The 15,914-nt window shown below is 54.3% G+C and overlaps 3 protein-coding genes across 4 annotated transcripts; 2 read left to right on the forward strand and 1 right to left on the reverse strand.

The window, feature by feature from the left end:
* Positions 1-369: 369 nt before the first annotated feature.
* CNTD1 (cyclin N-terminal domain containing 1) lies at positions 370-4,610 on the forward strand. The gene is made up of 7 exons (XM_032202509.1): positions 370-535; positions 639-714; positions 917-1,085; positions 1,589-1,751; positions 2,209-2,353; positions 2,746-2,842; positions 3,449-4,610. The coding sequence occupies exons 1-7, from the start codon at positions 370-372 to the stop codon at positions 3,566-3,568; spliced, it is 936 nt and encodes a 311-aa protein (XP_032058400.1). The 3' UTR covers positions 3,569-4,610.
* Positions 4,279-8,406, reverse strand: BECN1 (beclin 1). Its single transcript, XM_032202643.1, has 11 exons — positions 8,217-8,406; positions 8,034-8,104; positions 7,887-7,945; positions 7,487-7,577; positions 7,126-7,262; positions 6,623-6,817; positions 6,256-6,402; positions 5,924-6,073; positions 5,779-5,839; positions 5,190-5,332; positions 4,279-4,889 (listed from the first exon to the last, which is right to left on the reverse strand). The coding sequence occupies exons 1-11, from the start codon at positions 8,347-8,349 to the stop codon at positions 4,721-4,723; spliced, it is 1,356 nt and encodes a 451-aa protein (XP_032058534.1). The 5' UTR covers positions 8,350-8,406; the 3' UTR covers positions 4,279-4,720.
* A 283-nt stretch (positions 8,407-8,689) lies between these two features.
* On the forward strand, positions 8,690-15,650 carry PSME3 (proteasome activator subunit 3). Of its 2 annotated transcripts, none has more exons than XM_032202644.1 (11): positions 8,690-8,809; positions 9,956-9,988; positions 10,292-10,354; positions 10,851-10,955; positions 11,231-11,279; positions 11,899-12,011; positions 12,526-12,594; positions 12,826-12,893; positions 13,046-13,100; positions 13,348-13,434; positions 13,875-15,650. In XM_032202644.1, the coding sequence occupies exons 1-11, from the start codon at positions 8,768-8,770 to the stop codon at positions 13,953-13,955; spliced, it is 765 nt and encodes a 254-aa protein (XP_032058535.1). In that variant the 5' UTR covers positions 8,690-8,767; the 3' UTR covers positions 13,956-15,650. The 2 variants fall into 2 exon arrangements, with proteins under 2 accessions (XP_032058535.1, XP_032058536.1); XM_032202645.1 differs by lacking the exon at positions 8,690-8,809 and adding an exon at positions 9,245-9,249.
* Positions 15,651-15,914: the final 264 nt, after the last annotated feature.

Here is a 15,914-nt window from a genome sequence, read left to right on the forward strand (position 1 = left end):
GCGGTGATTGGCAGGGGCTGGGCCGGGAGGGCGGGCGCTGAGGTGGGGTCCTGAGGGCCTCGGGGGCGTCGAGGCCGCCCCGGGAGTCCCAGTCCCGGTCCCGGGGCCTCCCCCGGGGCTTCTGCCCCGGCCCCATCGACCCTCGGAGGCTGTGGGTGAAGTCTCCCAGCCCCCAGGCGGGCTCCTGTGGCCGGTGGCCTCGCCACCCCCCTCAGGTGTCCACCACTGTTGGTAACAAGGGGAATTACCCACATAATCACTGCCCGGAGTGACCAAAATAGTTAATTAAGGGAATTACCCAATTAATTAGCGCTGGGAATTACCCAATCCCTTAATTTTTTGAATTCGGGGGGGGGGTGGATGGCTAGGATGGGGTCCCAGGCGGTGCCCAGGTTTTACAGCTCCGAGCCCCTCTTCGGCGGGGTGGCCCCTGAGGTGATGGAGGCCTCGCTGCTGCGCCTGGCCGCGGAGAACGAGCGGTACCTCAGCGAGCTGCCCGGCCAGGCCGGCTGCTGCAAGGATTGCAGGACCGTGGGTGAGGCCCCTCGAGGCTGGAGCAGCCACCTGATGAGCTGCGTCCGTCTGAATTCAATGATGTGCGCTCATTCTGTTTCATGTTTTTTTTTTTTTCCCTTCAGAATTCATCTTCCTTTTGGCTGAAAAATGGCACTTGGACCATTCGGCAAGGTATCAGGCGGTAGAGTTGCTAGAAAGGTAATCAACGCCTCGATAACGAAGCAGGCATCCCGTGTGGCTGTACCAGCCCTGCCCTTTGCCAGTCATTCAAACAACACAATAATTTTCTCACTTAAAGCTTTGCCTTTTTACTTTGCTCAAGTCAATAGCTGTACGTATTTTCTGTGTACGCGCAGAATTGCTTTTCTTTTTTTTCTTAGCAGCAAAGTGTTTTTCATAGGTTTATGATCAAGCAAGTAGAGCAAATCTGTAAGTCCCCCAGTGAGAACATGGAAGGTACCAAAGAAGGCAGCAGTCGGAGCTCTCTGAAAGAACAGATGTATGACACGTTTGTCCTGCGACTGGTGTCGTGCATTCAGCTTGCAAGCAAACTTTCCTTGCACTATAACGTAAGCTATCTAAACTTTTGCCAGTAGCATTTTCAGTACTGTAGCGAATTATCTAACACCTTTAAAGAATCGATTTTCTTTCTGAAAATCAGGAGTGATAACAAAATACAAAGGATAGCAAAACGAGGCCCTAAACTACTTGCATTTAGGGCAGGTTCATTGGCCTTCCTCGTGTAAAAATTTGTCAGGAGTTGTCCCAGTACGGATCGCTAAGAATCCCAGCCTGTGGGTGTTGGGAAGCGTACAGCTGCAAAGGGCCCACCCCTGGCTGGGGAAGGTTTGTGGGGTTACAAGGAGCCGACGAAAAAGTTCTCAGCTGGATTTTTCATGCCAGCTTAAAAGGTTGGGGAGCCAGCTGGGTTAACGTGCAGTCTTACAACTGCAGTGGGTCACGCTTAAATTTAACAGGAGGAGCAAAGCAAGAAGCAAATATTGTAACAGGTGTCCTATTGCCTTTCTCAAAATAGAAAATAACTTGTGGTGGTGTTTTTTTTCCTCTTCAGATAGTTAACAGCAACACAGCTTTAAAATTCCTGCAATCCTTAAAGTACTCGTACACCAAACAGGAGCTGCTCGAGTCAGAGCTTGCTGTTTTAGAAACTCTGCAGTTCCAGATCAATGTGTCAACTCCTCTGGCTTACATCGAGTTGCTTCTCGAGGTTTTAGGTAAGAGTATTAGTAGGAGAGAATGATAAAGATTTTATTAAGAGTAATGGAGCTGTTACTGAAATAGAGCTGGCTGAAACAAACGTCCTACGTTACATCTCTTGGCACACTGTGAGGGCGCCTGAAACTTTTCAGACTTTGCCTTTCAGGTGAGAACTTTGTCTTTAATCGATCTGCAGGACGTAGTCTGACTGCCAGTCCCGAACCAATCTGTAAATGGTTGAGTTTAAACCCCCAGAGCACGTTTTCTAAAATGACTTAACCATTTTTTTTTGCCTGCCTCTGACAACCTGAGTCTCAGAATGAGTGTAATTAGGCTGAGATTGAGAAGGCTCCAGAAACAAAGGGCACTTCTCCCCAGAAATCTTCATCCCTCCCTTCGAGTAACTAGCGCCTCTTCCTGATTCAAGTGAATGACCCCAAACGTATGGCTAATTACGTGTGATCTCTACACCAGGACATAACGGCTGCTTACTTCCTGCAAAGCCCTTGCATCAGATGTGTGTGCAGCTACTAGACTTCTTGTATCTTGAAAGAGAGGCCATCTACGACACGTTACTGAAGACTGCCATCGAAAATTCGACACCAAGTGAACTGCAGGTGTAAGTGGCTTGCGTTTAAAATAAGTTTTTGAAGTTGCAACCTGGGAAAAAGGCTAAGAAATAGCACCCTGGTTCTCGTTATTCTGCTTTTTGGGCACCTGCTTTTAAATTTTTTAATGTGTTGGGCTGTCAGCATTGTCGATGGATCTTTGCATACCAGCTCAAAGCAACGTGCTGCACGTTTGCTTTCGGGGCAAGCTAGGAAAGTGTTTAACTTCAACTGAAAAATCCAGCTGTAGGTCTGTTGGCGAACGCTGATAGCATCAGTTTTATTTGGGCTGAAAGACTCTGAGCTAACGTGGTCAGAGGCTGTGCAGGGCTTACAGAAGTGGGTGGTTTGGAGCTACAGACCTAGCATCGTTTTATACCAGGAGACGCTTTTACTTGTGCAGAGCCAAGTTTTTGGCAGTAAAGGAAGATTTCATGCTCTTGGCAGTTGGAATCATCAGCACAAGCGCTTTCGTACTAAATCCCGAGCACTGGAAGCAGGTACCGTCATTTCTAAACAAATTAGCTCCACATGGAGGGGGAAAAAAAAAAAGAAAAAGGAGGCTTGTTTATGTGTTTTAGCACAGCCGGGAGACCGGCAGGCTACGGGGAGGGACACGAAGGAGGGGACCCCTTCCAGTTTATTGGCTGGAAGCGTGCACGCCTTGGTGGAAGGGTTATGGCCCAGCAATTCAGCAGAGAGGCGTGTGTTCGTGCTGCTGCCAGCTTGTCCTCCTCGTGCTTCAGCTTCTGCACAGCTAGAACGAACCCAGAGAGGCGCAGCTTCACTGGCAACCAGCGGTGATCCCACCAGAGAGCTTTCTCCCCGAGCTGCTGCTGAATGCTGTAACAAGCAGCCCATTAACCACAGCGAGCTGCATTCTGTAGCTTTTTTTTTTCCAGTTTACTTCTTTGGTAGAAGCAATTCCTTTAAAAAAATCCTCTCGTTCCCTCACACTGAGAGGTTTCAGCTTTTGGCAAAGGCGTTAGTCTTGGGGTTTGTGGGGCCCTGCTGCTCTTGTTAGATTTGGGGGGTGTTCAAAAGTAGCTTTGTAAATTAATGTCCCTTAAACACTGTTAATAAGTGTTATTATTGTTACTTTTAAGGTTGTGGAGCATTTAAACTGCATTACGGGCATCACTTCACAAAGCATCTTAGAATTTTCGTATGCGGTACTGAAACACGTCCTTGGCAGCACCACGCCAAAGCAGCAGCGGAGGAAATAAAGCTCCAAAAAATGGAACCCATCCATCCATCATCTGCGACACTGCGCAGGGCACCCCAAACAGTAGGCTTGTTCTTCTGATTCTGAGCACGGCGTGTTCTGTAACTTGTTGTGTGCTGTTTTAATTAGAGAAGCTCGTTATTTTAGGCTGTGCTCTAGCGCTGGGAAGGTAACAGACAAAGCAGTGCTTATGTTTTCCAGCGCCAAAAGCTTTATTAGTAGAGCTGCGTCGTTTAAGTTGTGATTATGTTTTCCTTGAAGAAACAGAAAACTTATTCTAAGAGCGTTGTTTTGAAAAGGCCTCAACGTGAGCGTTACTCTGCTGGGAAGCCCCAGCCCAGCCCTTACAGACAGGGCTGCCGTTTGTGTTTGCTGCTGTTTTAAAACCGAATTCTTTCTGCCAGGCTGCTTGTTAAGGTTCCTCTTTGCCAGCGCTCCGAAGCCTGGTTGCTCTTACCTCCATCGAGCCAGCCAGCATTGTGGCAAGAACAAAATCCCCCCCGTTTTGTCCTGGCAGCAGGGGCCTGTTCAGCACGGTTGTCTGAGCACTAAGGGGTGCTCAGGTTCCAGCTGAAAGCACTGGGGCTGGAATCGTGTTTTATTGGGACGTTTTTCCGTGTGCCCCTGTTCAGGACCAAGTCCAGACAGTGTTAGAAATAGCTGATAGCACAGCGAGCAGTGTCAAGCCCTCATGGCAAAAACAAGTGCTGATACGACTTAAAAAATACTTTATTTCAAGCTGCAGTGACCAAACAGACCTTCAGGGTTTTTCCACGTTATTCCCTGCATTGGAAACTTTCCTTTCCTAACCCCCACGCTCTGTTAGGCTGTACCAGAGCCCTCCCCACAGCGCTGGCAGTTTGAACCTTGACAATAACTTATATACATCTCTCTAACCCCCCAAACACCACTTTAGCATCTATTTAACAGCTGATTATTATTATTATTTTTTTAATTCAGTTCAGCTCCGTGATAGAACTTTACATATTGCTTTTCTATATACTACTCCTCATAACGGTATTTTAAATAAAGTGTCTTGTGGATTTTTGGTATTGTAAACATTTCGTACTGGTTAACCTTACGAGACAGCTTGATTTGAGTTTCTCCAACAAGCAGCAGGCGCCACAGCTGCCAGGGCGAGCTCTTGCCGTGGTTACTTGTTGTAGAATTGGGACGAGACCCAGGCAAGGCCCCACTTCAGGTTAGTTAACATGAATTTTAGGGCTTTTGTCCATTGCTCCTCGGAGTTAAACTGCGTTTTAATAGAGTAGGAGCCGCCGCTGCCGCCTGTATCCTCAATCTTGCCTTTCTCCACGTCCATCCTGCATCACACAAAGTTGATTAGCACATTAGTACAGCAAGCATTTAATTTCAAGGGGATACTGAGTACCAAACTTTCAATCGGATGCTCAGAAACTTCTACCTAAGAATACTTTAAAAGAAATCTAGCAAGCTGTGGAGTTTTGCCTGAGGAACTAGCTTTAAATCCCAGTGGAATAAAAACAAGTGTGGTAATCCTGCACCCTGCAGAGCCTCTGATGATCCCCGAAAGCCAGGATAGGAACAGCAAGCGGGGCTGTGGGCTAGGCCCAGGCAGGACAGGGGGTAACAGCAGCACTCACCTGTAAGGCAAACAAAACCGAGTTTCGCCCTTTTCCACTTCCTCCTTAAACTGCTGCACGCAGTCCAAGAAAGCCACCATGGCGTGATCGAATTTATTGTCCCAGAAGAACCTCAGGCCTCCAGAGCAGTACAAGGGGAGCTCCTGCAAAAGAGATTAGTGTCAGGCACCCTGAGCGTTCCCCTTTAGACGCTGCCAACGCAGATCTTAAGCCTGGCTGAGACTTCCAATTTGTCACGGGACGCTTAAAACGCTTTGTGGCGTGTAATAGGTGGTGCTGGTTTTGTGCTGAGTGCCTGCTGCATGAGTGCTGGTGTCTAGCAGGAGAAAACTCAGGTTCCTGATCACCTACGGCCTTCCCAAATCGTGTTAATTTCCTCGGGCCAGTTGCTCTGGGTAATTTGAGAGCTCCTGGATGGCAACGAGTGGACGTGGAGTGAGATCCTGGGGGAGAAACCAGGGCAGCCAGCTCCCTGGGGCATAAATCCCCAGAGGTGCGCTCTCAGGAGCAGAGTCTCGGTCTTGGGCGCCTTTCAGCAGGGATCTGGGCTGCACGAGGTCGTTTTTCTCCAGCTCGTGCAGGACCTTACCTTCGATTTGTCCGTGAGGGACTCCAAGTAGGAGTGGTTGCCGTACGGTACGAGGCGGTACCTGAAAGGAGACGGGGCAGAGGCGGGTGAGCCTTCAGCTCCTTTCTCTGGGACGGAAGGGAAACGCGGATTTTATTGCGCCTACCTTTGAAACTTCAGCCCCATTTTGTTAGCGAGGGCGTGCAGCAGCAGCACCGTCTGCCCCCAGGCCGCGTTGATCTCGTTCCATTCCACGGGGACGCTGGGGAGGCGGCCAAGTCGGAAGTTATTGATCGTGCCAAACTGACCGCTGTGCCTGCGACAGGAGGGCTTATAAAGGAGCAGCCGGGCGGGAGCAGCCGGCAGCACGCCAAGCAAACGGCGCCGCCTGGGAACGCGCGACGGAGGCTCGGGGCCCCGCTTGAAAAACGGGCAGAAAACACCAAATTGTTCCGCTTTTCGTGAAGGAATCCGAAGCGCCGCCGCCGCCTGCCTTACCAGATGTGGAAGGTGGCGTTGAAGACGTTGGTTTTCTTCAGCTTGTCCAGCTGGATCTGGGCGTAACGCATCTGGTTGTCCACGCTTTTCAGCTCGTCGTCCAGCTCCAGCTGCTGCCTCTTGAACTCGCAGTATTCCTTCTGGTACCTCCGAAGGAAACCAAGCACCGCTGGGTACGAGGCTTACAGGAAAAGAGAAGCGCTCACGTGCTATAATACAGTTGTTTGGTTGCTTTTTTTTGGCAAGGAATTAGCAGCTTGGTTTGGGGCATCAATTCCAGGTCCCTCCCCTTTCAAATCTCATCAATTATCACTGATTATCAATCTCATCTACCCAAAATCCACACCGCGTAGTGGATTTCACTCACTGAGCTTCTTCCTGCTCCAGCCGCTCTGCCTCCGCCCTGACCCTCTCGAAATCCTCGGCCACGATCTTGCGGTTCTTCTCCACGTCCTCCAGCTCCTGAATCAGCTGCTCTTCCTCCAGCGCCAGCTCCTTCAGCTCCGTTTGCAGCTTCTCCTTATCGTCCTCGTTCATTTGCTCCAGGATCTCCAGGCACCTCCTGCAGGGCAGCAGCAGCATCACCGCCACGGCCCCGGCCCCGCACCCCGCCAAAAACCACTCTGCCTGCGCCGAGGTTTAATCCTCGTTACGTTTTTAATTTAGCTCCACGCCGTGAGCCAGGAGAGCAGATGTAACAGCAAAAAGGAACGAGACGGGGAGCCAAAATCTTTTACAAGACGGTGAGCAAAGATTTTTTCCTACTGCAGCCGGCGCCTCCCTTCGCGCCCTCACCCTCCCAGGGCCCCAGCTCGGTGCCCGCCGTCCCCAAGTCCCCGGGCACGAACCCACGGCCAGCAGGCTGCTCACTTGTAGTTCTGGCACTCGTTCTCGGTGATGTTGAGCTGCGTGTCCAGCTGGTCCAGCAGCGTGTCCGTGCACTCCTCGCACAGGGGGTGATCCACGTCCGTCTGCCCCGACATGATGTCGAAGAGGTCGCCGGTCACCTGCGGAGAAATTCCGTCCCCCCCGTGAGCTCCCGACAGCCGGCTGCGCATCTTCCCTTCCCAGAAACATTTCTGCAAGCCACACCTGGATTTTAAACCACCTTTTTTTCAACTATTTGCGAGAAAAACATCTCAAAGGCCGTCACGGAAGAAATTTCACCTTGTGGTGACGAGGATCCGAATTTTGATGAGGACCAGAGGTTGCCCCCCCGTGCACCACTTGCCTTCAGCCTCCTGCTGAGGTTTTCCATCGTGCCGCCGTCCGACGCCTCTCCGATGAGCGTGAAGCTGTTGGCGCTCTCCGTCGACATCATTCTGGGGACGAATTTCACCGGGAAGCGAGCGCCGGGGATGGGGGTGAAGGAGGCTCGGGGGAACCGGGCGCGACCGGGATGTGGGAGTCGGGGGAGAACGCCCCCAATTTTTTGGGGGAAGGAAGGGGGCAGCGTTTTGGTGCTTGGCCAAAGCGCACAACCAATTAACGGTGCCCTAAATACATCGAGGGGGGGCAAAACCGAGGGAAACGGGGGCAAAACCGGGGGCACCCCGTGAGGGGCAGTGCCCGAGGCTCTTCCCCACCCCCCCCAAAGCCCCGGTGCCCGGTTTGGGGGCTCCCCGCCGTACCTGGCAGGCGGGATGAACCTCCTGGACACACCATCCTGCCGGCTCTCCGCGAAGCCTTCCTACAGGGGTTAAGGAGGAGCAGGCGGCGCCGTTACCGGGGCCCGGCGGCTCCCCCCTCCCGGTCCTCCCGGTGCCCCCTCCCCGTACCTCGCTCAGGGCGCTGCTCTCCTCCTCCTGCGCATCCCCGGGCCGGGCGGGAGCGGCGGTGAGCAGCGGGGCTGCGGGGGCGAGGAGCCGTCAGCGGCCGAGACCCGGTCCCGGTCCCGGTCCCGGTCCCGGTCCCGTCCCCGTTCCCGTTCCGCCCCCCCCCCACCCCCCCGTTGCCGGTACCGGTGAGCTCCTGGATGGTGAGGCGGTCGAGGATCTTGAAGGAGGTGTCGAGCTTCAGCGGCTGGCTGCAGCGCTGGCACACGAAGCTCACCTGCGTGGTGCAGCCGCCGCCGCCGGCCCGCCCGCCCTCCATGCTGCCGCCACCGGGCTCCCTTCACCGCCGCGCTCCCACCGCCGCCGCCGCCATTACTCCCGCCGCCGGAAGTCAAGCCCTTCACTTCCGCCCCTCTCCTGTTCCACTTCCGCCCTTCTCCCCCTTTCCACTTCCGCCCTCAACCCCCCCAGTCCTCCCCGCCAGGTCCTGGCAGCTACATAACCCCCCCACCCCCCCCTCTTCCTACACACCCCCTAATTTCCCTCCCTCCCTCCTCTCTACCAGGACCCTCCTCGTTGCTCACGTGGGCAGAGATCCAACCTCCCATTGGCTGCCTCTCCGCGCCGAGCTCACTTCCGGCGGCGGCGGCGGTGGCGGCGGCGCTGCGGTAGCCGGCGGCGGCGGCGGCAGAGCGCGGCCCCGCGGCGCAGCGAGACCCGGAGCAGGCCCCGCCGCCATGGCCTCGTTGCTCAAGGTGGACCCGGAGGTGAAGCTCAAGGTGCGCTCCGCCGCCAGCAACTCATCGTTAAGGGCCCGCCGGGGCCGCCGGGCCTAGCCCCGAGGCCCGGGCCGGCGCGGATCGCGCCGGCCCGGGCCTCGGGGCTAGGCCCGGCGGCCCCGGCGGGCCCGAGGCCTGTGTGGATGCTCCCTTGAAGGGCTCCGGTTGGGTTAAAGTGCACCCAAGGGGGGTGTTTTTCCCTCCTCGGTTCCCCTCCGGGTTGTTCTGAGCGCTGCGGAGCTCGGCCCGTGGGGGTAGCGGAGGGGTTGGGTGATTTGAGCCCCGTCTCGCCCCGCGTGGGGGCCTCCGCGGTGAGGCCCTGCTTAAAATAGGGAGGGGATAAGCGAGGTGCAGGGTGAGGGTGGCGTGGTTGCCTCGTGAGGGGAAGGAGAGGTGGGAGGTTGAGGCTGCCCGCTCCTAAAAGCGAGGGGAAGCGCAAGGTGCAGGCGAAGAGGGGGGTGATTGCTCAGAAAAGCAAGGAGGAGCCCAGGATGCAGGCTGAGGGGGGAGTAGCTGCTCAGAAAAGCAAGGAGAGGGGAAGGGTTCAGGCTGAGGGGTGGTCTGTCAACAAATAAAGGCGAGGAAGGATGCAAGGTTTAGGTTGAGGGAGGTGTAGCTGCTCCTAAAAGCAAGGAGAAGCCCAGGATTCAGGCTGAGAGCGGGCTGCCTGCTCAGAAAAGCAAGGCGAGATGCAAGGTTTAAGCGGACTACATGTGCCTAAAAGCAAGGAGAAGCGCAGGATTCAGGCTGAGGGTGGTGTACGTGCCTTGGAAAGACAAGGAGAATTGGAAGATTCAGGCTGTGAGCGGTCTGCCTGTTTCTAAAAGCAAGGATAAATGCAGCGTTCAGGCTGAGGGTGGTTCATCAGCTCCTAAAAGCAAGGGGAAGCCCAGGGCTCAGGCTAAGGGTGCTCTCTGCTGCTGCACAGAGCAGGGCTGGGCTGATACCAAGCTGTACCTTCATCTCATCACGCCCATGGGATTCCCCCAGCTTGGCCCAACTCATAAAAGCAAGGAGAGACACACGGTTCAGGCTGAGGATGATCTCCACCTCCACGCAGAGCAGCGCTCGGCTTACATCAAGCCCTCGTTTTCTTTCTTTTCCTTTCGGGAGCGATTCCTTACCGCTGCTTTGTCTCTTCCGCAGGTCGATTCCTTCAGGGAGCGGATCACAAGCGAGGTGAGCATCCCCCTGCCTGGGGTGTGACAGGGCAAAGGGGTTGTCTGGGCGCATCTTCCCAACGCGCTCTGCTGTGATTTGAGTCCCTTCTGTAACCATAGCAGTGCTCAGGGCTCCAGTCAGAGACCGAAGCGGGGTTTTACAGCCCGGTGGCTCTCCTGACGTCTTTCCCCTTTTGGCTGTGTGTGAGGCCTCTTGGCAGAACTCCTCCTCTTCTGTTTCCTGCCTCGGGGCAGCCCGTTTCCCCGGTGTTCTTGTCTGCTCGTGGTAGTTTCACCTCACCGTCTGTTCTTTCTCTCTCAGGCTGAAGATCTGGTGGCAAACTTTTTCCCAAAGAAGCTGTTAGAACTCGATGGGTTCCTCAAAGTAAGATCCACGTTGTCTTCTGCCCTGCTTTTTGTTTTTGTTCAGCCTGCTGAAAAGCGAGGTGACGGGGACAGGCCTTTCCCCTGCACTTCCTTGTGTGTTTCCCCCCATCACAAAGAAACGCAGCAGTGGCTCAGCTGCCGGCATGCACTGGAGCTCTGTTAGCTCTAGAGGGGGTGCTTCCTTCTCCAGCTCTCTTTGTGTGATCAGCACGCTCACCCTTCCTACATATTCAGCGGCTCTGGGCTATCCTTCGTGATGCTGCGGGGCTCCAGTGCGTGCGCAGACAATGGGCTTGATCCTAATCTAGAGCTGGCGCTCTGCTCTGGGCCGGAGGGAGGCCTCTCCACGGGCCCATTGTCAGATATTTTCCTCATTCATTCTTATTTAGTGGTCGGCTCAGTGAGAGATCTGCAAGTTTGCGTTGCCTCGTTGCGCCTGGTGGGCCAGAAGCTGTGAACTCCTCATTAAACACCGATCCTGCCTTGTTTTCCAGGAGCCCATCCTGAATATTCATGATCTCACCCAGATCCATTCGGACATGAACCTCCCAGTGCCTGACCCGATTCTTCTCACCAACAGCCACGACGGACTGGACGGGGTAAGGTTTCTCTCTTGGCTGAGATCCCTGCAGCTGATAATTAAAACTGCATGGCCCGCTCTGCGTGGGGTTGGGGTGTTCTTGTTTAACAGCATGCCGTGGCTCTCCCAAAGGACTTGTAGAAATCGGGCTCTGGAGCCTGGAGCCGTTGTTTTTAAAGGAGGGTGCTTCGAATCCAGGAGCCCAGCAGGGATGCTGATGTTTTCCTCATTTCCTTTGCGACGCGGTGGTAGCTGCCCGATTAGTTTGTGAGTAAAACGTTTTGTGTGTTTTAGCCAAATATGAAAAAGAGGAAGCTGGAAGACCGCGAAGAGACCTTTCAGGGTAAGAGTCCCCGAGTCTCTCTGTTGCTCTTTCGCTGCACCTTAGGGCCGTGAAATCTCGGGAGCCCCCACTTCCCTGTCCTGACAGCAGCTGCTGCTCATGCAGACCTGTCCTGGAAGCTCAGGGTCTGGCCTACGGATGTTGTGTTGTAGAGGAGTCGGGTTCCAGCTCTTAGAAGCATGATTTGGATTCCTCTGATAGGCGTTAAGTAGCGCTAGCTGGAGCTTGGCTGACGGGCAGCTGGCCTCCCCGTGGCTCTGTGCTAGAAGCTTCCCTCACCTGGAGGCAGGCGCCAGGCTTTGGATTAAGCCGAGGCAGCAACACCTCGTACACGTGCACCAGGAAAATCCTCCGTGCCTAGCCTCAGCAGCCCGCAGCTCTCCAGCCCTTATCTAAGCTCCGTGTTTCCTCTCTTCCTCCTTCTGTGGTAATCGCTGCCGTCCCGTGCCCGATTTCCCCTTCCCCACAGGTTTACTCTAGCGGGGCTCAGGCCTTTACGGGAGGCAAAAAGCTCGGGTTGACCCCTCAGGGTCTGATGTCCTGGCGCAGGAGCTGCTCCTCTCTCCGTGCTCCCGCCTGGGGCTGACGGGGAGCTGTTTGTCTCCTCCGCCCCCCGTAGGTACCAAAGTGTTTGTGATGCCCAACGGGATGCTGAAGAGCAACCAGCAACTGGTGGACATCATCGAGAAAGTGAAACCGGAGATCAGGCTGCTCATCGAGAAGTGTAACACGGTGGGTGCGGGCTGCAGCGCTGCGCTGGGGCGGCGGGGACGCCAGAGGGCTTCTGATCCTAGCGAGGCAAAGCCTCTCAGAGCAGCGGGAGCAGCGCCCTCTGTCTCTGTCAATGAGGAAATTCAGGATTCATGCCACGTTCTAGAGGTGGCTGGGAGGTAGGTGTAGGGAAATGCTCTTTTCCTGAGCCCCCAAGGAGCTCCACAGCACACCTCGTGGAGGAGGAGGGTGTCTGTCGTGCAGGCTCCTTCCCCGGGGCCTTTCTTCACCCTCCTTTTGCACGCTCAGACGCCCTCTGAGAGCTGCTTTGGCACAGCCAGGAGAGCTTCTCGTGAGAAGCTGTTCTTGTGCTGGCTTGTGGGGCATCCCAGCCACGTGGGAAACAATTTTCTCAGAAGTGTCGTGAGCGTGAGGGACCTGTAGGGGTTCCTCACGAGCTGCAGGGCCTTAGGGGGCTTGGGAGGTCCCTGTGAAGATCCCGGCGTTGATCTCTTTTGTGATCTCTCCGCTGCAGGTCAAAATGTGGGTGCAGCTTCTCATCCCCAGGATAGAAGATGGAAACAACTTTGGTGTTTCTATTCAGGTGAGGCAGCCCTGGCCGCAAGCCCTGCTGCAGCAGGGAGCTGTGCTCCAGCAACGTGGGTTTGGGGTTCCCTCTGAGTCATTTGATGGTTTCTGGCTGCAATCATGGGGCTGGTTTAGGTTTTAAAACCCCAATCTGAGCTTGACGTGAAACTCCCAAGACAGGTTGCTTTCAGAGCCCTGAAGGCCGGTTGCAGTCTCGTGATAAGGCTTCTTTGTTCCTCCCTTGCAGGAGGAAACAGTTGCTGAGCTTCGAACCGTGGAGAGTGAGGCAGCATCCTACCTGGACCAGATTTCTAGGTATGAAAGAGCTGAGCTTTTTGGGAAGTCCTCTTGGGAAAAGCAGCCTGCGTGGGGAAGATGCCCCAACTTTTCTAGGGCAGGCTGGGCCGGGAAAAAAAAAAATCTCGGTGCTCTTTGTCTGACCTTCAGTCTCTCTGTTTTCCTACCAGATATTATATCACAAGAGCAAAGTTGGTTTCCAAAATAGCTAAGTACCCTCACGTGGTAAGTAGACGGGGACGCGGAGCTCCGCGCGTTACCTGCCGCTGCTTTTTGGGACTCCTGGGGCCGCTCGTCCCTGTCCTGGAGAGGAGGGTCTCCTGTGGGAAACGGGGGGCTGGACGAGGATGGGAAATGTCTGCGTTAGAGAAGTGGGGGGGTTTCCTTTGTAAAAAAGCAGGAGCTTGGTGTGGTGTGCGGGGCCCACGCTGACCTCGGGCCGCTCAGCCGCGCGTCTGTCTGCTCTCTGCAGGAGGATTACCGCCGCACCGTGACGGAGATCGACGAGAAGGAGTACATTAGTCTGCGCCTGATCATTTCAGAGCTGAGGAATCAATATGTAAGTGGAAAGCCAGAGCTCCCCCTGGCTTCCTGCATGGCAATTTAGGGAGCCCTTTTGATCCTTTTGCTGCTTTCCCCTTTCCCTGTGATTATGCCCGGTCTGATTTGGCTCTGAGAAGAGCTCAGCGTTTGCTGCCTCCCCGCCACCTTGCAGAGACACACGGGTGTTTCCAGCTGAGCGCTCACAGGAGTCTAGCACAAAATATTCCTTCCACTCCTGTGGGAACCTGCGATCCTAAATTCTGCAGGCAGTACAAACCCTTCCTAGACTCTCTTTTTGATGTGAGATACGTGATTTTTGTGTTAGATGTGTGAAGCAGGGGCCGAGAGCATTGCCAGGGTGAGCTGTGCTGCTCTTCTGATCAGTGCTTGTTGTGAAAGCAGAATGCTAAAGGACTCTCCCCCTTCTTTTCTGAGTTGTGTTCTCCCTTTTCGCAGGTCACTTTGCATGACATGATCCTTAAAAACATTGAGAAGATCAAGAGGCCTCGGAGCAGCAATGCTGAGACCCTCTATTAAGTGTCAACGTTTGAACTTGAGAACTGTTCAGTCAACTAAAGACCGTCATTGCCTTGGTTTGTTACGTGACTATCGAGATGGGAAACTGGCTGGAAATAGTATTGCATTCTTAGTTAAAATCTAAAGAAATTCTCGCCTAGTTTTGTGATTGGTTTTATTCAGGTCTCAGGAGCTCTCCCTCCCTCTAGTAACTGGTAACGAAACGGCCTTGCTGCTTTGGGATGCCCTTGAGGCTACTGCAGAGTGAGAGCACCAGCCAGGCAGGATCATTCCTTCATGCCTTTCTTCCTACCTTAGTAGGAACTCCAGTAGAGACCAAGCCCGTGTCCTGTCCCGTTTTTGGCTGGAGGCTTCCCTGGGGTCTCTGGGAGCGGGGCAGACCAGCGCGAGCCCCAGCCCGGGTGGCGGTGCGGTGGCTGGAAGCCAGCTCTCGTCCCTGCTGGCTGCAGCTCAGCCCCTCTGCCAACGCTCTGCACTGACTTAATTGCAAGGACAGGGGACCCTGCCCCTTCTGGGCTGGTGGCCACAGCCACGCTCCAGCCCCACCGCGAGGTCTGCAATCATTTCCTGGCGTTTTTCTGACCGGGCAGAGCCTGCCTCGTCCGCCTCTGCCTCGTCAGATCTGCTCAGGTGAGTGCAGAGCTCGAGGTGGTGCCTGTCACACTGGGGCTGGTCGCTGCACTGGCTGGTTGCGAGCTCAGGCGGCTTCTGCTGCTGTTGGCAGCTGGCCTGGAGCCACATCCGTGGCTAAACCCAACGCTAACTCCACACGTGTCCTGGTGTCCCTTCAGCACGAGCTGCTTTTTGTCCAGGCTGAGAGAAGGGAGGGCCCGGAGCTCTGATACCAAACCCACGGCAGTCTCCACGCGTGGTCAGACTGCGCCCCGCTGTCTCCTGGCAGTGCTTCCCCTGGAGCAGGCCAGCCCCGACGGCCGGTGCTTGGGGTGAGGGTGGCCGATTGCCACCCGGTGCCGCTGCAAACCTTTTAGTCTTTCCCCTGCAAAAGGGCACCCTCGCGTGCCCGGCGTCTCTTAAGCCACTGGAACGTTTCATGGTCCATTACAAACCCCGTTGGAAATGACTGGTTGTGTTGCGTCAAGTTTTTGTGTGTGGGAAGTGGTCCCATAACGCTGCAGGCTCCAAAAGTTTCTTATTTATAGTATTTCTACTTCAGTCCCGCATTCAGGGAATGTTTAAATCATTTGTTTCTGGAACCTCGCTGTTTCCTGGGTCTCGCTGTTCCACCCGTATATTCTTATTGTGCAGTAGCCTTACTAGTTGTGTTAACTTCAGTGTAACAACAGTGACAAATGGAATGAACTTTCTCCCCTTCTTTTTTTTTTTTCTCTCTTTTTTTTTTTTTAAAAAACTTGTTTTTGTTTCCTCTGCTTCCACCTCTAAGAGCCATGTTGTCTCTTGCTGGTTTCCCAGGGATTTGCCCAGAGTGTGGGGGGCCGCGGGCCCTTTCTATAGACTCTTCTGTTGTTGTTTGTAGTAAGTCAACTCTTAGTCTTCCCACTAATAAATATTCAGTAACAAACCAACTGCGTTCTCGCTGCTGTCTGGGAGCAGCACTTCCCCTTGTGTTTCTTTGTATCGATTCCTTTTAATTTGTTGGGCTCTCTTTGCCAGATGAAAGTATGTAAACTTTTACCATGTCAAGAAATTAAAATAAGGTACTTTGAATTCTTTTAAGCTAGCCCCTTGTCTGTGATACCGAGCTCTTCCCCACGCTGTGCCATGTCGGTGTCTGTCCTCAGTCCTGCCTTTCTCCCATCCAGTCACTCCTTCCCTGCCCTCTCATTCCTCATTTTGACTGTCGTATGCCGCCGTGTGTTGCTCTGTAGGTCCTTCCTCTCCCTTCAGCGTGCCTTACGTTAGGCCCAGGGACCTGGAATTGATGTATTTGGTCCTGTTCTTGCCCTGCGTATCGCACTCAGGCCGTGTCGGGTCACACAG

The sequence above is a fragment of the Aythya fuligula genome, chromosome 24, assembly GCF_009819795.1.
Source record: "Aythya fuligula isolate bAytFul2 chromosome 24, bAytFul2.pri, whole genome shotgun sequence".
Taxonomy (NCBI): domain Eukaryota; kingdom Metazoa; phylum Chordata; class Aves; order Anseriformes; family Anatidae; genus Aythya; species Aythya fuligula.